Raw genomic sequence first — 21866 nt, 5'->3', positions numbered from 1 at the left:
CTTTTGGAATTTCGAGGTCTGTCCGCGTTGCATCCGCTTTCATTGTTGTTGTGATTATTTCTCTGTGGTGTCTAATTATAAAATAAACTAACCTTGATGATTTTTAGAAAAGTCCATAAAAGTGTAAATCTTGTGTTATCGGTACGTTTAATTTGTTATGCCGATACGGTAGTGACAGTTAACGACCACAGTAATTAAACGTCCATAAAGGTCTAACACTAAACCTAGCTTATTCCTGTCAGGGTTAATTATGCTTAGAGATGATGAATGTAAAGTAAGAGCCTTCTTAAGAGGCTGTCAACACCCAATGTCCTTGAAATTGATGTTACTTAAACAGTTTTTTAAGAAAGACTATTTGTTTTAGTCAAGTAAGAAAAAAATATGTTCATATTAATTATATTTCAAAGACCGTGGTTGTACTCGATACATGATTGAACGAAATCGGCTCGATAGAAAATAATTGCAAAGATTGGTCTTAAAATCACAATTAAACGGTTCTATGTCTTTATTTTTTTGACTTATGGGTCTGCAATTAAAATCACAATTTCAAAACATTTATATCTAAACCGCTATTGAGTAAAATATTACACTAATAATCCACTTTTTTTAATATAAATATTTTTCTAATTATTCCCTTGCCCAGCACTGCTAGCATGACTTACCGCGACAAGCTCGACAAGAGACAGATCGGCGCGACTTGAGGGCTTGTCGCGGGGTGGCAGCACAACTCACGCGCGAGAGACGCGACAAACTCGAGATCGAATGTCACTGTCACAAAATGACAGAATATCGCGACTTTGAACTAAAATCCGTAGCACAACTGCCATTTTCGAGACAAAATATTCTCTCGTATTTACGTCAAACCGCGAGTCGAAGTCTACGCGACATTAAGAACGCGACTAGCTCTCGCGGGTGGTTAACTTGTACTCTTTTTTGCAAAATTCATGAAATAATTCACATTAGTAGTGCGCAAGCCGGTCGGCTCCTGGCGGACGCGGACGGCGCCGGTCGGACTCCATCACTTCTGTCTTACTTAATATGTAGGCATATTGAAAATGCGTTCCGGCGCGGCCCGATTCCCGCCGGTCGGTGGGAAACGTACATTAGGGATATAGAAGTAGGTATGGACCCATCAGTAAACGCATGTTACGCGCCCCATATTCATTATGCACGTTGATACAAGTACATAATAACATTAACATAATTCGGCCTGGTAGCCCCTTAATAATTTCAGGAGTCATTATCAATCGGTATATTACAATTATTACACGTATCCCATGCCAATACAGTTTCGGCATTTAAAGTGCGACGAGCCTGTTTTTATCTTGACGAAAGGTGTTTAGAGCTTTGATCCTAGACAGTTTGCTGTATGTACAGTCAGCGTCAAATACTTTGTAGCAGTCAAAGTGGCCAAATAGTTCGGTACACCATACTAAATATATGGTGTACCGAACTATTTGGCTACTTTGGTTGCTACAAAGTATTTGACGCTGACTGTACATAGGTACGAGTATGACGTTACAATTGTAAAATTTCAACTCAGGTCAGTAAGTTTGTAAAAGTACCCTTTTAAAAACTTTCTTCCTAATACAACTTCCATCCACAAACGAACGGCGCTCACTTGCTTGTAAGTAGACGGAGCCGATGAGATGGGTAGGTACAAATATGGGAGACAAACTATCGAAATTATTACAATATTGCCTAATAGGTATTTACAGACAGACGAAATTTTACGCATTAGTAATTTACGCTACATAATTATAGCAAAGACTACTAAATTTATCTACGACACTGATTATAGGTGAGCAGCATGGCATGAGTCTACATAAATACTATAAATATGAATATCTACGCTCATGTAACTCCTCTGGAGTTGCAGGCGTACATAGGCTACGGAGACTGCTTACTATCAGGCGGGCCATGAGGTTGTTTGCCACTGACGGAGAAAAAAAATCTCCGTAGTGTTTAGGATCACGCTTAAATGTCTAATTTCAACAATCTCTTACTAGGTACCGTTCGGAACCTTTCTTAACATCAACAAAACACAACTAAACATATTAACTGCCAGCAACCCGCTGGGTGGTTGCACTGTTCGTAAGCTCTTTTCGCCTACGGTTTTTCTCTTTTATGTAACAGGATCGTGTCAGGCTTCAAATTATGCTTTGATTGAAATACTATCAGTCATCACCTACTAGACCATTCCGTCACTGGCCAACACCGATATTTTGAAAGTGTCGTTACGCTCATGTCAAGTTACGTTATGACTGTATATATACGGTCATCATACGGTCTACCGTATGATCGTGGCCGTGTTCTAGGTGCTTCTCTTCGTGCTTGACAAGTCTTGATACGGTCATGGTATACGTTGCAGTAGGTAGGCATTATGAAGTGGGCAGGGAAGACCTTAATGACGGCTTCAAGGCACCTACTTTATATTTGTTTCATTGCAGGTAAAAATTACAGGAATTTAGGAAAAAAACAATATTTAAATTCAGAGTATATATTATTGCAACTTATATTAAAATCTTCTAGAAGTACACTAAAAAATAGTTTAAGCATCTTCTACATTAACTTAAAATTATTTTCCATTTTTCTTTTTCTTCGACATGCGGCGTAGGACAATATAATTAGACATCCTACTTAATTCAGGATCCTAAATCGTAAAAATGTAATCGAATTTAGTATGAGTCTGACTGCAGTAATCAGGAACAAATAATTTAGGATCCTAGGTAGGACGCCAGTCAGGTGTTGCTTGCTTTTACTTTAATGCGATTGCATTACGGGAGATTCGGGAGAAATTGGTAATTCTTACACTCGTACGTATCCGTAAAGAAGATACAGTGACTGCGATCATAAGTTAGGTTAGTACTACCTCTTTCTCCTCAGAATTAGCAGCCTTGCTTAGCGCGGAGATCCGACAGCCCCGCCTTTGATACCTTCTTGCCTAGTGTTTTCTGACTATCCACTTGAGATCTCGATATCATCTTCCTGTTAACAATAGCTTCCATTGGATGTTTGGGATAATGCAGGACTTATTCTGAAAAAAATTAAAATCTACTTACAATAGGAATATGTGAACCAAACCAATAATCACAATTCCGGGAATTTTAATTTACTATAAGAATATATTATTATAAGTTTAATTAAAAATACATTAATAAGGAATATGAATTTTCATAAATGCTACAAAAGTGAATATATAAAGTTCTATTACTTACATATTTTCCATATATATTCTCGTAATAAAATGTTGACAAAATTTGAAATTTCCTTGACTTTGACAGGAAAACATAACCATCGACAAAAAACTTGATTTTTACCACCGAAGAACGAATGAAATAGCGCAACTCTGTTTCCGATTCAGTGTTGTCACATGTAAATAACAATTATTTTTTCACTTTGATTTCATCGGGGAACACTGACTAGTCGCGCCGCGACTTTGAGTTCTCTACGCGACTGTTGCAGTCGCGGGTGTCAGTTGTGCTACGGAAATCGACAAATTTGACAGCTGCGGGAATGTCGACTCGAGTCGCGGTCCTTCTCGCGGATGTAAGTTATGCTAGACCTGCAGGCCCAGTAACATGCGACAGTGCTATCTCATTTACTCCGATACAAATAGACAGTTTGCGCGCTTTAGGTATTGACAGCTTCTTAAGGCTCAGGCCGACTGAACTCCTTGCCATGCATTAAAATTGGAGTCTATCTATTTAACCTCTGCATATAATCCTTGCAGCACCTCTTTGGACCTTAGGGTGTTAATAGAGTTTTAAGAAACTGATATCGATCGTAATATTAATAAGAACCTTCCTTCTTTCCAGACGGAGTTGTATGGCATAAAATGGCGTAAGCTAGTTTGGGGCGAGACCACCGGCGGCGGCGGCGAGGGGGAGGAGGGCGCCGCGCCGCTCGCCGACCCGGTGATCAGCAGCTATGCCCGCTGCCTCGCCGGCGATATCCTGTGCGTCTGGAGGCGCGTACCCGCTCCCCAGCCGCAGGATATCTATGAGATGAGCGCGCCGCCCGCGCCGCCGCCGCCGCTCTCGCTCCGCGCCGCCAAGGAGCTATGGATCTTTTGGTATGGAGAAGAACCGGACCTGAATGGCTTGGTTGCGCCGGAACTGATTGCTGGACGTGAGTACTTTTCTTTTTAATTTGTGCACAATCAGTTGAAGACGTAGACGGAGGAGACTTTTATCGATCGGTTTAGTACTCAGCACATCTTAGAGAACTACCATGCTGGCTGATAGGTTGTTGGGTTTTAACTACTTGGTCAACAAAGGTTTAGTGTTTTAAATGACCCACGGTCTTATTCTCTTAACAAAGTTGTGATCAGATCATTTTGGACGAGGTGTGCAAAGCTGCTTCTGATGTCCGTATAAATATTTTTCAAAGATTAATGTTGAAAACGCAAACAAATTCAGAACCGTTTCAATAAGTTGGAACAGTTCCTTAAGAAGCAATTGCTACCGTTTAAACAAGTCATCGAGCATAATTCGCAAATGTTATAAGACACTAGATTAAATTTACCGGAGACCCCTCATAATAGATCAACTTAACAGCTCGTTAAGCACCCGTTAACCGAGTTGCTTTGTACGCTCGGTAATTAGCCTGAAAGATTATAATCTCGCGGTGTCATCCCGGGACAAAGAGTAAAAATCTGCAGCTTCCTCAGACTTTCCTACTGTAAATCATTATTTACAGAGCCTTTCTTACATTTTTCCAGTAGACTTGTTTTATCACATACGTTGGTCAGTTATCGCACCTGGCGTCTGTTACACCGATTTGACGAATGCCATCTGACAGTGACAATTTCTGCACATTTTGATCGTTTCACTGGATCGATTTTGTTTTGTTTACATATCATTTCGTACCTTGTTACAGTGACAATAATAATAAAATAAATAAATAAATAAATAAATAAATATTATAGGACATTATTACACAAATTGACTAAGTCCCACAGTAAGCTCAATAAGGCTTGTGTTGAGGGTGCTTATACAACGATATATATAATATATAAATATTTATAAATACTTAAATACATAGAAAACACCCATGACTCAGGAACAAATATCCATGCTCGTCACACGAATAAATGCCCTTACCAGGATTTGAACCCGGGACCATCAGCTTCGTAGGCAGGGTCACTACCCACTAGGCCAAACCGGTCGTCAAAACCCTAAAATATCCCTTGCAACTTTCATATTGATTGCCTCGAAAGGTAAAAAGGTACGAAATGGTACTGAAATTATTATTTTTTACTGTACCTAGCAGCAATGTTTATTTTATACTCGTAAATATAATGTGAATCGTCATTGTCAAAATGGGCTTGATTTTGAAACAAATCGCAATACTTAATCTACTCACATAGTCATTCGTTAACTCCCAACGAAAATCACATAGCAATTGTCGTAATACACTACCGCAGGGATTATATAGAGTGGTTCGTCCGAAAAATATCGTCGTCGATTTACCGGCCGACCCCAGATCGTTCAGTGATTTGTCGCGGTGGATAGACCCCGGTCGACCGTTTATCTCTTTTCTACGCCATTTTTATGGTTCGCGTATGTCACCGAATCTCTAGGCTTGTTGACTTTTATAGTTCCTTTGGAAGATTTTGCGTTTAGTTTTCTCTAGTGTTTTTCTATTTGTCTATCTTTTTTATATTGGGTCTTAAAGTCTCTGGTCTAAATCTTAATACACATGTAGCTGAACACTGGGTATCTCGTTATTTTTGACAAAGTTTACGCTTTCGTATGTGTCTGCGCTACTAAAATCGTGAGTTCTGAATCACGGTCGTGCCGCATAGAGTCAACAAATTGTTATTAAAAAACTCAAAAAGGTGGATTGAGAAATGTGATTGGGATCCTAAATAAACAGACGAAAGGTAAAATGTACTTTCTAAAGTACATCGTATTTCGAGGCCTATTTCACCTACAGTCTCTTAAAGGACAAAGAACACTGCCCTTCAAAGTTCTCACCTATAGCCAGCCTCATGTCCATTAACAACTCTATTTTTACTACATCGCCGCAAAACTGCCGTAATTAAAGAATAAAGCGTATAAGACTATGAAACTGACTTGTTTCTTGTCACGCGGTTTCCTACCTTATCTCAATGGAAATAGGTAAGAAGTTGCGATATTTGAGAGCTCAAGTCGCGCGCCTGACGCGTGTGGGCGAACGGCGAGTTCAAAGTATTGTGAAGCGACTTTTTACCGGTACCATTGAACACAATATTTCAACAACTTGATTAAAACAATGAAATGGCCGATAATTACGCAATTATCGAATTCCTTTTGTGCACTATGAAGCAGATTAAAGCCAATTAACGCCTTTACGAGACGGATGGATACATACAGCATCCGTTACTAAAGACAAACGAGGTATGGAAAAAACTACGAAGCCCCATTTTGATGAAATTGCTACACTACAAAGTGAACCTGTTTTTAAGCCTTTTATAGAATAGAATAGAATAGAATAGAATATTTTTTATTCGTAGACACAAACAAGACACATTAAATTACATGATATAACAAAAACAAAGGAAGTATAAAGTGCCACGAAATGGCCTCATCTCAGCATGTTGCTGGTGGCTTCCAGCGCTGATCTTCCGATGAGACCATCAAGTGAGAAAAATCACGAAAGGTAACAGACAAGAAGGAAAAAGACAAAATAATATAGAGTGAACAAATTGAAAAATAGATAAAAGATAACGACTAAATTAAGTAAAGATTATTTTTATATCAAGCATCGTAAACATAACACTGTATCGGTCCGGTCCAACCATACCTTGGCTGAACATTACAGCTGCATACGCAACAAGCGCCAACGGTAGCTACACGAACTAAAAGGCAATGACAGACCAGACCAACATCGAGCGTCCATTTTATCAATTTACAAGATTTTTATATTATGAAAACAGCATCAGAGGAAGACGAATACTAACATAATAATACTCAAACATGTATGGCATAACAGGAGTGGTGAACTATTGCTCTGCAGAAGGAACAAAAAACTTGTGGTAAGCGTAAGTAAAAGCGTACAAACTACAGGCAGCTAGTATCAAGTCTGTAGGCTTCCTGGTTAAGTTGGTGATTAAGTAAATACTGTTTCAACTTTGACTTAAAACTATGAATACTTTGCAGGTTTCTCAAGGGGGGAGGGATGTTATTCCAGACCTTCGACGCGGCGTAGCGAAAACTTCCCCGAAAAGCAGCTGAGGCATGGCGCGGCGTTAACAGTTGAATCCCACAGTTACGGCGTTCGCGAAGCTTAATACAACATAGCTTATTGAAGAGATATGGGGGGGTTTTATACTTCATTACACCAAAGAGCAGACAAGCCAAGTGAAGTTTACGACGGTGTTGCATTTTAAGGATATTATGGCTATTCAGATTATACACTTGATAACGACAAAAACGGGTAGCTGTATGAAATTCTATTTAGAAAGAGGCCCTCTTGTAATTGAATTCGAACAGCTATGTTTGTAAACAGAATACTTGTGTTTGAAATTTGAACTGCACTTTTCAATGACATCAATTAAACATTTCTCACAATATCAGAACAATACCAAGACGAAATATCTCGACCAAACTCAAAGACTGGAATAAAAAATCAATGTCTATACTCGAGCAAAAAGAGCATTCCACCCGCCTCCACACCGAGACCCGATATTACCATGCCGAATTAAAAAGTCTTATCTCCAACTTGACTCGTAGAGGCTTATACCTTTTCTACTTGGTCGCGTTAGTTCGACCGCCCAACTGGAAGGGCGGTTCGTGTCATCAGCCCGTGTAGTAGGCGTTTCTGCGGTGGCTCGCTTTCTGTTCCCGTGTGAGAGAACTAGCCTTGTTTAGATGAGGTTTAGTCTGAGAGTTATTGAGAGGGGTGTCTGTTGGCAGTTTCTAAATATTATATAATGAAGAGAAATTGATTTAAAGGTTCAATTACGATAATCGCGTAGTCGCGTTGCATTAGGACGGCCCATATGACAATCTACCACTGTAATCTATTTCATATGAATCTTTAAAAAACCCTTGTCTGTGTGTGTTTTACCATCAGGTAATATTTTGTATCTATTGAATTTATACATGCGCATTGGACCAATGGTACAACAATTGTGATGTACCTATGCGCCTTTCCATGTGGTACTTTGGATACGCATTAACACGAGCGAACGCACGAAAAAAATATCAGTACGTTACTATCATATTCGAAGGTTAACGCCCTGATACGATAAACTTCTTTTTGGCAGACGACGGCGACGACGTATTCCAAAGTCTATATTATTCTTTAATATCCAAGATCCACAACTAACTCCATTCTAACATATCCTCGACGTCTAGATTCCTAAAATGAATATTAAAGCAAACATCGCTACATTCGCAATCTCGGCTCAACAGGTAGTAGCGGCCATACTTGCCTGTTCTTTTTGTTTGTCTTCGAAATAGTTAGATCATTTTTGTAGTGTAAGCAGGAGTGGGACGCGTTAGAAATAATCATAGGCAAGTCTGAGGTGATATGGCTTTTCTTTGTGAGATGTGAGAAAAAATACTTTACTGTCTTTAAATTAATCGAGTTCCCTAGATGCTTATTATGACTAGGCATATCATGACATGATATAGCGCTCCAATCTTACTAAACGGGCAGTGTCAGAAGTTTCACTATCATATGCTAGGGCGTGTTAACATTTGATCATCTGTCGATCACTTCGATAGTTGACAGATGATCTAATATCAACGCGTTCCTTTTTGTATCGATATCATAATCGCTTACCACGCCTTATAAATTATTTTATATCAAGAGTAAGTAAATAGTAGGGTGAATTTTTTTTTTTTACATTCTAATAATAATAATAATAACTTGCCTTAGTGGATTACGATTATAAAAGATTTTTTTGTTACACTATAGCAATCGGATTTTTGCCTCCTGGTCATTGAAGTTTCCTAAAAACATATTTTTAGATATAATTTTGCGAATCTTTAACCGCGTTTATAATTAGATATATGAATTTTACTATAATTACTCTGATTAAATACACAAGTCATTGATTTAAAAAGTATTTTTTTTTAATCAGTATTTTTTGACGCATAATCACACGTGAGACACGTCCCTTACTTTTATACTATGACACAACTTTTTAATGCTATTAGAAATTAATTGTGTCATCAGTTTTAATGCTATTGTAAATTAATCCATACATAAGCGAACCACCCTAAGAAACAGCCAGTAAAAAACATAATTTTTGAGAGTGTACCAGGTATATTTTGCATTTTAGAAAGACTGAAAACGAGGTCAGATGCAAATTGAGTAAGTAAATGCATCTTGGATTTCAGAAGTTGTTTAAACTTCATTAACATTCATGTTTATCTCGCGAACCCTCTGCAATATGTATGTGGTAAGTTTTATGTTCATACATTTATGATGTTGTTAACATCGCAATAAAATTGTCTGTCATCAAAGGAAATGACACTATAACGTGACATAGTACAGATGTCGGCCACGCCTCGTATTTGATTCGTTACAAGTCCTACTAGCGACGAATCAGTTCGCTGCCAAACCCTATAATATGACTAATACTTACACAGATCATTGTTCTGACATAAAGAAGCATTTAAACTTTTCCTTGTGCGATTTATTTCAATGAAATCGGCGCGCGCGCAATGTCACGTGACGCCGGTTCGAAAATAGAACGTGACATAAATTTACATAAACGGGCCTTTATTTCGGCCGTTACTCGGTGTCGCGTAAGATTTTCTTTTATGACGCTCGAGTTGTCATTACAGTGAGGTGAGTCGAACTCAAAAGACCAAATTAAAAAAAAAAACTTTCAGGACAATACAAACGTATATACTAACATTAGAATTACATCTAAATAAAGTCATTCGGTTATCGTGCATTTCGCTCGTACTTGCTCGTACATTTATTGGCACGAGCGAGACGCACGATAGCTAAGTGACATCATTTAGATATCATTATGATGTCATTTACGTTCGAATTAGCCTGTTTGTTAAAATTCGACTCTTCCGAAGAAGTTTTTTTATAGTGATGACAACTTAGTTTCACGGATTTCTGTGCTTTTATAGTACATTACGATACAAGTGCGAAAAATAGGAAATTCGAAACGAGAGGCTATAAATTAAAAGACGACCGAAGGGAGTGTTTTAAATCGACACGAGTTGCGAATTACCTATTCGCACATGTATCGTACAACGTTTTACAGTACATATGGCCCTTTAAATGTTTGACACAGTAACGTAATATGCTAATTTTCGCACTAGTGCGGTAAAGTAGCACCATATGTACTGTAAAAATTGTTATGGACATGAGTAGAATCCTATTTAGAGTCTTATGTTTCACAAATTTAACACATTCACTGCCAGGAACCCACCTGGTGGGCGTGAACTTTGTTCAGATGCCGGACAACCCGCTGGGCGGGTTGTTTTGTCCGCAGCTATAGACCACCGGTTTCTGGGGTAGTGCGCCGTTTTTTGTCTGGCAGTGAATGTGTTAAAAACTTCTCAAAGCGCGTGACATATTCAGAGCCAGCGCAAGCTAAGCGCTACGAGCCTACCGGATAACAGGGGAAAAGCCGTATGTAGCGAAAGTGCCTACAAACAGAGAACCCGCCTAGCCTAGTGAATGTGTTAACTATACGTATGTCAAAGCGTTCGACTCGCCAGTGTATATCTATTAGAACAACCTAAAGCGAAATAACGATAAACAAACAGCATCCTAAGGCTAAGGCTGACGCTTGACATTGACATTGAATATTCGCTTATTCATTGGCACCGACATGCGATATCTTATTTTCATATTTCCTCTCCTCGCGTCCACGATGACGTCATAATTGAGATATACGTCACAGTATCTTTGAGTGCTGTATTACATTATAAATATAGCGGTGGAGCGGAAAACCGTTCCCTAATCAAGTAATCACTTTGTACTTACGTTCCGTTGGATTTAATTTGTTACACGCAATAGTTCGCTTTACATGTTTATCGGATTAGAGTAATGAAAGCCTTGTCTCAACAAGATATCTTTTAGAGAATTTATAGAACAATCCTTAAGAGGATGTTACTAGCTCTAATCTCAATCTAATCGAACAGCTATTAGAATTAGCTTTCTCTGTATAATTTTATTGTTAATTTAAAGCTCTAAAAAAAATCGCCAAATTAAAACCCTTCAAGTAGAATTAGTTTCCGGGAAGATCGCATAATATTTATTTACAATAATTATGAGGAGTGTACAGGTTTTTAAAGGGTCGGCAACGCGCATGAAATACCTCTGGTGTTGCAGGCGTCTATAGGCTACGGTGACTGCTTACCATCAGGCGGGCCGTATGCTTGTTTGCCGCCGTCGTGGTATAAAAAAAAAGTATGAAACTTAATAAATATGAAGTTTCAAACGAGCTTATAATTTATTGATAATATCATTACCTTGCACAACTATTATTCAATAAGCAAGGGTAGCCATGTATGGAGCACTCAAAGCTTAACTAATTGCCTTGACACATTCACCGCCGAGCTGCGGTCGTAGCCGATAACGTAGATTTCCCGGTATGTAGCGAAAATGCTTCGTAAAGGCAATACGACTATGTCAGTGATTAGCACTTTTTTTTTATACTACGTCGGTGGCAAACAAGCATACGGCCTGCCTGATGGTAAGCAGTCTCCGTAGCCTATGTACACCTGCAACTCCAGAGGAGTTACATGCGCGTTGCCGACCCTAACCCCACCCCCCCGCGTTGAGCTCTGGCAACCTTACTCACCAGCAGGAACACAACACTATGAGTAGGGTCAAGTGTTATTTGGCTGCGGTTTTCTGTAAGGAGGTACTTCCCCAGTTGGGCTCTGCTCTAGATCTGGAATGACATCTGCTGTGCTGTGCCCTACCACACAAGGCGAGATGACATTCACATTGCCCATACCTCTCTTTTGGACGTAGTTTAAGGACATATCCGGGTCCAAAAAATGGATTAAGGTAATGTCAGATGTTTTTAAAGTATCGACGGATCGTTGCGCGGAAGCACGCGGCCCGTGGCCGTGGCTCCTCAATTGTTTCAGCCTTGCGATTCCATTAACGCGCGCGCCACTTGAAACCGACTAGGATCCGTCTACCTTGCCCTATTACTGTTGGCGACAAAATGATCTTATTTTAACGATTTAACACATTCACTGCCAGAAAAAAAACGGCGCACTACCCCAGAAACCGGGGTCTATAGCTGCGTACAAAACAACCCGCCCAGCGAGTTTGTCCGGCATCTGAACAAAGTTCACGAGCGCCCACCAGGTGGGTTCCCGGCAGTGAATGTGTTAAGCTACTTTTAGTTGAGTGGTTGTGGATGTTGTGGTGGTTGGAACGTTATACACTGTACCTTAAGTCTCTCAGTCTCTTGAAGTAAACAAAATCTACCCTCAAATGGCTCCTTAAGTTGGGGGTAGACGAATACATTACATGGTCAAATAATGTAGGTTAAAGTCATCGTTCAGTGACAGATCCAGGCGGTTTTTTATTTGGTTGGTTAACCAATGAATGTTATAACTTATAACTAGCTAAAATTATTTGTTTACTTCTATTTAAATACCATAAAGATACAGAGTATAGATGGCAGGCGCTTTTTCGTAAATTACGTTGTTGAATTGGATTAGCTTTTCAAAACGGTCCCCGTGTTCCTTGCTACGTGCTCAACGAGCATGGCACAGCACTGCTCGTGTTATGTGAATGTTTATTTACTGTAATTGTGTGTATACTTTCGTGCTTCATTTCTTCGTTTTTGCAATACCTACTAACTATTTTTTTGATTAAGTCTCTTTCCGCGACCCAAAGCTCGTTAGCGATAAGACCGCCTGTTGTTTGCCTTGCCCCTATCAATAATATTTTTTTCCTTAAATTGTATCTTTTACTGAAGGCCAATAAATAGGTATTCATTCTATCTATGTATCTTCTCTAAGATGCAAAGGGGCCAAAACTAAGATATCATGTAGGGTTTGCGGAATGATTCATTTTACTAAACAAAAACGATTCCAGTTATTTTTCAACGGAAGATATAGATTGCTGTAACTGCGTTCTTAACCGTTTTTACGATGTTTGTTACATAAAATTTCCTTATTAAGTCACGTCTAAACGAGACGAGTCATATTGCTTGCATCAGTACTTTAGTAACTAATTGTCGTATTGTGAAGACAGATGACGTTATTGAACTTGGTAAATGACTACAATTCATATTTTTCTTCTATACTAAGTGGCGAGTCATGTCATAATACTATCTCTTTCACTCTTGGTTGGTCTTAACAAGAGTAAAGGAGATAGCATTATGATCTCAGTCGCCAGTTTTGTGGCAAGTATAACATTCTTTCTACGTATAGATAATGTGTAAAACGTTGAAACTGTCCTAACTTCAACGGTTTACACTTTTTACTTACTGTGGCCTCGGCCGGTCAGAGGCCTATAAAAAGGTCTCCTATTCCATTCCAATTTGAATCTTTATTTTGACAAATCAACATTCCATTTGTCTTGGCAAGTTTTGATGTCTGGGAGGGTAGAGGCTGTAACGCGATTGTTTTACAAGATTTTATTCAACGTGCAATGTAAAAAACTATGTATATTTGTAGGGGTCAAATCTTGTTAGTTAATTTTGACCCACTTCCCGGTTTCCGTCGAAGCTGAAAATTTGCATACACATGTAAGTCGGGTGACAATGCAATATTATGGTACCATCGAGCTAATCTGATGGAGACAGGAGGTGGCCATAGGAACTCTGCGATACAACAACGCAACCTAATTGTGCTTGGGGTTTTTAGAATTGTCTCAATGAGTGTCAGTTGCCTGTGGAAAGAAAAGTACAGTCAGCGATAAAAGCTTGTACCAAAAAAAAAGACGAAACCATGTGTCTACTCTAAATTGTCAATGGACGCGTGACGTCATATACATGAATACTTTAACACTATGTGGTTATTGTTTAATTGCATTGTTACATATTAGCCTGATTATCAGGATTATCCTGTTAATAGCCATTAGATCCTGACACATGCTAATTATGATTGTGTCGAGAATTTAGTTGAGGTAAAACCAGGTGAATTTTAGCACACTTATCCAAGTGGAAAAGTTCGTCTAGTGTTAAATAATAAATAAATAAATAAATATTATAGGACATTATTACACAAATTGACTAAGTCCCACAGTAAGCTCAATAAGGCTTGTGTTGAGGGTACTTAGACAACGATATATATAATATATAAATAATTATAAATACTTAAATACATAGAAAACACCCATGACTCAGGAACAAATATCCATGCTCATCACACGAATACATGCCCTTACCAGGATTTGAACCCGGGACCATCGGCTTCGTAGGCAGGGTCACTACCCACTAGGCCAGACCGGTCGTCATTAAGACTAGAGTCCTTTGAATCCTCTGCTTTAAGACTCGGTTTGCGTTTCATCTTGTTAAAGACTCGAGTCTTCAGAAAAAAACTTAAAATGTGCAATATTGCTACCTTAGCATGGCACTGTTATGCAGAGATTTCCTTTCGATTATAGTATTTCACCAATTAGTTTCTTCGGGAGTCCGGTTTTCAAAATCTCCCACAAACATATGTTTTACTCTACAACTAATTGTCTTACCAAGTTACCACGTGTTATTGACTCGGTGCTAGTAAAAGTTGTGCAATCTCACACCAGAGTGCTAAGTGGGTGTAACTGTTACGCGATAAAGAATGAATGGCCGTTCTGTCCTTACGGGCTTTCGATCGAGTTTCTTTTTCTAGGGCGGCGTTTTATTTGTTTTCAATAGTTTTAGTTAGGTTCTGAGTAATTTGAAAAATGAAATTTTTTCGTGGCAGGCACTTGGGTCTTTTGAGTTTAAATATGAAGAACTTGATTCGTTTTTACGAGATTGCACTAAAATAGTACATTACGATACAAGTGCGAAAAATAGGAAATTCGAAACGAGTTTTAAATCCACACGAGTTGCGAATTACCTATTTGCACATGTATCGTACAACGTTTTACAGTACATATGGCTCTTTAAAGTTTCGACATAGTTACATAATGTGCTACTTTACGCACTAGTGCGGAAAAGTAGCACCATATGTACTGTAAATACTTTTTTTCGAGTCTTAAGTCTCGAGTCGAGTCCTTTATTGTATTTTTAAGCGCAATTCAAAAGGACTCGAGCCTCCGAATAAAGACTCCGTCAACGATTGGCGGTTGTATCTAAATACTAACTAGTATCAATAAAGAAAAAGAGTTAATGAAGACAATGCATTTAGTTTTTTTTGGAAAAAAAAAATAGATTTATCAGAAAGTCTCAAATCCCTACTAAATAATCGGATATCTAACAAGTTAATAAAGAACTACGTCTGAAAAACTGAGTCGAGCCTTAAAGCAGTCGACTCATAAGATAAAGATGCTTCACTTAATGTATAGGCATATTACAATGTGTTTATGAACTTCAAATAAAACTACGCCGGCTCTAACCCGAGAAGATTAAAAAAGAGCTAAGTCTTAACCAACAATAGACGCTTCTCGATTAGACCGAATCGCGGACGCCGTAGTTTTGGAGCTATATATTCCGTTGTTGGACCTGGTAGTCAAAGTGCCCTTTGCATTGTTTATTTAATAGAACTTTTTAAATGAAAGGATACGATGGTTGCGTTTTTTTTCGTGTATCATCCGTTACTCTCGCTTTTACATACATACTTAAGAACGTGAAGGCCATCGAATCATAGGACTACTAGAATGGACCGTCTTTGTAAGAAATAAACATGTACCTAACAACACTCGTAGCAAGATTTGTAATTAATCAAAACTTTTAACCTTAACAAAATTTATATTCTTCGTACCTCTAAGCATTTTGCCGCGCAGATACCCGTCGGTCGCTGCCCAAAATATCATCAATATTTGTAATATTATAGGCTATAGCTTTCGTATGGTAATCTAATTTGTCTGGATTTATGCCACCGGGACGACCGGTCTCCATCAATCAGCCGTTAGGATAACGCAAATTTTTAATCAATCTAAAAAGTACCCTACTTTTGTCTTAAAAAAATATGTGAATCTTCAGGTAAGGCGCTGGCATTTAATCATTATAATGCACGGTTTTCGATCGCAACTATTGAACTTTGACGTACGAATGTTACTTTTATAAAATAACGAAATTCATAAACGAATGCTGAATACAATACACTCCTTTTTTGGGCAGTCGATAAGTAAATAGGATGCAACTCGTACTTTCATGTTTTAGAAGAAGAAATAGCATGACTGGATCATATAATCAAGAGAATTGATTATTTATTTTAATCCCCAAGGTCAAAGGCAACCTGTATGACAGCGTAACTTTAAGCAGCGTTAATAATTATGTTGATAAGTCGGTGTCAATCATTGGTTTAAACCAAAATAAGCCAGTTATGGACTGCTCGGTAAAATAGCGGCTATTGTTTGTTAATCAATGCCTTTTAAAACATGCCTTATCCTTTGTTCCAGTGTTAATTTACAGTGTAATATAATATTCAAAGTTATACTTCAACTGTGTTTGGGCAATGGCATTGATAAAGTTATGAACCCTCTTTGTTACGAGTTACACAAAGTGGCTGATTCTGAAGGCGTAGGGAATATACTTTTTACAATAGCTGGTGGTATGGTTTCTTTTATTGTTAAAAGTTGTAACAATACTTTTTATTTTTTTAAATATCCAATATTCTATGTGTTTACAAAGGCCCACACCGGGTGCGTGTGCGTAGACGTGCACATTCGTGTTGTAATGTACAGATCCTTATAAGAGACGGCATACTGCTTGCGTGACGTGTGCGGCGGCTCCAACATCAAACTAACGGCGCAAATCGCTTACTACATAATACAGAACCCTAGTTATGAAGAATTCAATGAATTAAATTTATTCTGATTTCGTTTAAAACTTGCACGTGATCGGAAACAAACGTGATGCGGCCTCGCTCCGTGACTCGATAAGACAACACTTAAGATTACGTGCTCATCATGTAATTAATGCGATTATAATTTGTGTTGCGTTATATAAATCAGTACTGTTGTCTAAAGAAAATAATTCAATATTTAGAAATGCTATAATGGCTTTAGGAACCTGACGGTATCTATTACAATTAACTTACAAGGAAGGCACATTAACTACCAACTTCTGGATGTGCTACTGTGCGATTCCTTAGGGAAGACTGTAAAGAAGACTAGGTACAAAAGCCAAGCCAACCAACATTAAAATAAGAAGTAGAAATCTATTCGAAATTTCGAACGCCCTGCCTCTTTTAGTTCTTGATTAGTTGATTATATATCTAAATGTTACATGAATCTATCAACTCACAGTCGTTTCGCCCGCTAGACGATAAATATCATGATTATCAATTTAATAGTTACCTACAATCTTTTCACTTTCATATCAGTTTTTCTTACGTACGCCGGTTTCGATAGTTTTCAATTGTTTCCGTATAATTGTTATCATAATTACTGAATTTATATTAAATGTACAGTCTAAGAATATTATTCTTCAAAGGCCGTAAAAAATATGTGACACGCTCTTATGCCTCTACATATAAGATGTCAGATATTTGTGCGCTTCGTTGTGTACATATTATTGCAGGTGGCAGATATAAAATAGCCTGACAACTCCATCGCCTCTCCTTAGCATATACGCGTTATGACATGAATATATTCACGCTGGAATATAGGTCGGCGTTGCGTGTTTCGCGATACGCCGCGTGGGAAGGTCGCATTACTTGTCTGGCTTATCTTCTGTACATATTAAAGGCAAAGTACGTAGCATTACACGTTTTTATTCGGAATAAGCTTTCCTTTACACCTGGGGCCCCTGGAACCTAGTCAAGCTAGCTTATGTCTGTGTAGACCATGACCAAATATTTAGAATTATTTGTTCTGCCAAATATTTGCTCTGAAGAATTGTTTGACATGATGCCCACGGCTACTTTCTATCGCCGCACCGCCCGCCGTCGGCAGGGTGTTCATCCTCACACCCTAGAACCTAAATGGTCACGCACTGTGCGGTTTAAGAGGAACTACCTCCCGCGCACGCTCCGGTTGTGGAATGAGCTACCTGCCGAGGTTTTCCCGAGGGTCTACAGTATGAGGTTCTTCAAAAAAGGAGTGTACAGATTTTTAAAGGGTCGGCAACGCGCATGTAACACCTCTGGAGTTGCAGGCGTCCATAGGCTACGGTTACTGCTTGCCACCGTCGTAGTTTAAAAAAAACTCATCGGTTTTCTTTTTGTTTTTCGAGAACATATTTTTTTGCTTTACGTATACAGGAACATTATACCTATGGACTCCGTCCGTGCACAATAAAGGAGGCAGTTAGCAATCTGAGGATACCACTAGGTTTGATGGAGGAGCTGGAGTGGCTAGATTAGCACTACCTCGATCCACGCATAATAGGCACAATGGCTGTCGATTTGCAGAAAATGCCCAGCAAAACGAACTACTGTTAACACAACCCACGATTTATAATCACCACACACATATAAAAGGTTAAACGCCATCCCGTTATATTTTTACTTTTTGTTTGGCGCTTTTCGATATTGTCATCTTGGCTATGGCCCCTTTAACCAAGTAGACCAAAGTTAACCAATAATAGAAATGCTTCAATGCAAGCACTGATGAGTCGAACGTGTGGGTATGCTATTTTCGATACCTGCTAAAATTGTCCGCATTCGCACGTCGCGTTCAAGGTTGCTTTCTGTTTGTCAACTTTAAATATGAGTAATTATGTACGCTATATGCAATAACTGATAGCGCACAAAATATATATGTCGGCGGCCGATCGTAAGATCCGGCAGATCGTAAAGTTAAACCAATAGATAGGCAGGATAGGTTCGTTAGTTTGCTTCAGATGCCCGAAGGGAAAACTGCCCAGAAATAGGCGAAGGGCTCTATCGATTCAAGGAACGAGAAAAAGATTTTCACGATTTGCCCGATCTTACGTTCGGCCGCCGACATATAGACCAGATATTTATAAGCTTTGACCTGTGATATGACTATATTACATTGTACATGAAGCTAAAAATAAAATTCGTTAGCGCTAAAGTGATAAATCACCCGGCTGACCCGCCCCTTGCACAATATATTTTATCGCTGACATAAATTCGTCTCTTACTGACATATATGCAAGTGCGAAAGGGAGAAAATATTTATATCGGCGATAAAAGGTCCCTTGGGCTGGGGGCTTATATGGAACTCGCTAACTATCGGTGGGCATCTCGAGTCCTCTGAAAGGGCCTATATACATTTGTAATTCTAAGTTCTTAGGTTTTAATTCGACTGGTATTTATGAGCATTTTGATGTCTATAGTGGCCTTGTTTGTGCTTTTTGTTTTGTAGGTTACTTGCAAATAAGAGTATATTAGTAAACTAAGATTTTATTCAGTCACATTTATCTTCTTCTTTGTCATATCACTCCTCATGACTGAGGGACGTGACGACGGTGGACACCTCACCAGTGCTCTCCAAGCCGCTCTATCTTGGATCCGGTGCATACTAGCCTATTTGGCTTTAGTTTCTGACCCTCAGAACCTAAACTGCTGATGTTGCTGATTGGCTCAGGATCGGGGCAAGTGGCATGCTAAAAGAGACTATGCTCAGCAGTGGGCGGTAAAGCGCTGATATGATTATGATGAGTTTCTGACGTTATTCTGTCCGCCATACGTCCAATGCCCATACCCTAGATCCCTACGCTTTCTTCTTGAAGTTGTTATTACACAGATGTAATTTATGAACTCGATCCTTTTTAGCATTGTATTTATTCACCAGCTGGAAACTCCACGTATACAAGAAACATTGACGCCCCAGGTTCAGCGGAAATAACTGAACGTACAATTTCCCGCGCAGACAGCCTATCTATTCACCAATCATGTATTCGACCATCAACATTTCCAAATAAGTTTGCTATATTCGTAAGAACTATCTGTGATCAATGGTCAGATTTGAATTGGTTCCTAAAAGTGATCTGGACAGATCTAGCGAATACGACGCGAGGACGCACTCATGTTTGCTGTAGATTGCGCTCTTTACGCGAGCTTTGCAAGCGTTACGCTAATTATGCGCGCAATCATTAAGCATATATTCCATCTTCACCACTTACATGGTTGGCAGTCCGCAACTGCGCGTTGCTCCAGAAGCTTTCTGCCACGCACAGCTAAACTGCACAGAAATGAATTACCGCCCGCAGGTTTACCAGACCGATATGCGAAACGACCTTGCAATCCTTCTGGTGTTCCAGATGTCCATGGGCAGCGGTATTTGCTTACCATCGGGCAGTTCTTCTGCTCGTTTGCCTCGTATACTATAAAACATGCGGCGCATTCGCTAGATATGGATTCACCTTATAGAACAGCCGATCGCTGCCATTTTGTTTGTTGACCTGTTTATTTACACAACTGTGTTATCGTCTAACTTGATGATTTCCGTGAGTTTCGAGTGCAATTGCATTATGTAAACAAATAGACCGGTTATGCAAGAGTTGTTATAAAACCTCTAAGCAACGTTTGACAGACATTTACAAGGCAAAAATGTAAGAGCACAATTGAACTCCTAGAATTATTTTAATTTGCGCCTATTTATTTGTTACAAATCTGATATGGCTCGCGGAAACAAAAGAAACATTTTCAAAAGCTTTTATTGTGCGTGATAGTTCGTAAACATTTGACACACAAACATTGAAAGTTTGCAATAAAACAATGCAACTTATGCAAACAAAGTTTAGGCTTGTTAAAATTATCCGGCGTCAGGTATGCAAAGAAAAGTACATTGGCAACCATATTATTAAATGGTATTAAAAACTTCGTCCTAAATTTATTTGTTTTCGCATCCGCATGACCCAAATACATGCCCAAAAACCTAATCTGCCTTATAGAATTTAATATTTAAGTGGCTACCCGTTCGAGTGGCGTACGTGAGGTTATTCGTCGAAGATTAACGGCCGACCCCGAGGATAATCCCTTTAGACGCGCGACATACTGTGTCGGACTGCTTAAACATTCCCTACAAAAATTCTGCTGAAAAAAAAATCAAAAATTACTTAATTGAGACATTTTGTAATGTGTATTATTATGGCCAAGGATACATTGGCAGGATCATTTGCATTGGATGTCTCTAAACTGTATTACAAAATATGTACGCGTATATGTAATTCTGGACTTATATACTTCTTCGCTTCTGAGGATCCTTAAGTATATTAATTATAGTAGATTAAATACTGCCAAAGGGAGTTGTAGACTGCCTTCTGCATGGAACCACAATTTGGATAAGCCCTTTAGACCCATGACATATATACGTGTCGGACTGAGAACATGCCCTACACAAATTCGATATACTTCGGTTCTTGAGGATCGAGACCTTTTGTATTAATCTTTATTATAGTTCGGCCAAGGGCGATGTTGGTTGCTTTCTGTATTTTCACGACACCACGATTTCTTACTCTCTTTAAAATGCATCTGTCAAAGAATTTGAGGTTATTATAGTGGAAAATCCGCCAGAGACAGAAAGAGATGGAGGAAGATCGTTCGAGAGAAAGTGATGCAGAAGGGAGGTCACAACCTTCTACACCGAGCACGACGCAAGGAGGAGGTGGATAGTGGAAAAAAGTTAAAAACCGCTTAGATTTGTAACTCCCTCAATAGGGAATAGGAAATATTTTATTATTATATAAGTTTTTAGTGTGACATCTATCCTAAGATAAAATCCCTATGGCCGGTTAACTTCAATTATTGAACCTTTATGGTCCAATTCTATATTTATCGCCATACGCCAAACATAAGTGTCTTTATACTTTGGTACCGATAACATTACTCGTTGTTTCCATTAAACTGTCAAACCGGTAAGAAACC

At 38.9% G+C, this 21866-nt stretch overlaps 1 protein-coding gene across 1 annotated transcript in view; it reads left to right on the top strand.

Moving 5' to 3' along the window:
* Window positions 1-21866, top strand: part of LOC133521654 (mediator of RNA polymerase II transcription subunit 13) — a 136803-nt gene that overhangs the window by 37197 nt on the left and 77740 nt on the right. Inside the window, exon 2 of the mRNA XM_061856741.1 lies at window positions 3819-4131. Coding sequence (XP_061712725.1) covers window positions 3819-4131 — 313 coding nt within the window. The remainder of the gene's footprint in view (window positions 1-3818; window positions 4132-21866) is intronic.

This window comes from Cydia pomonella, chromosome 9 (assembly GCF_033807575.1).
Source record: "Cydia pomonella isolate Wapato2018A chromosome 9, ilCydPomo1, whole genome shotgun sequence".
Taxonomy (NCBI): domain Eukaryota; kingdom Metazoa; phylum Arthropoda; class Insecta; order Lepidoptera; family Tortricidae; genus Cydia; species Cydia pomonella.
Note: the sequence above shows the minus strand (reverse complement) of the source record. Positions and strands in the feature narration are given on the sequence as shown.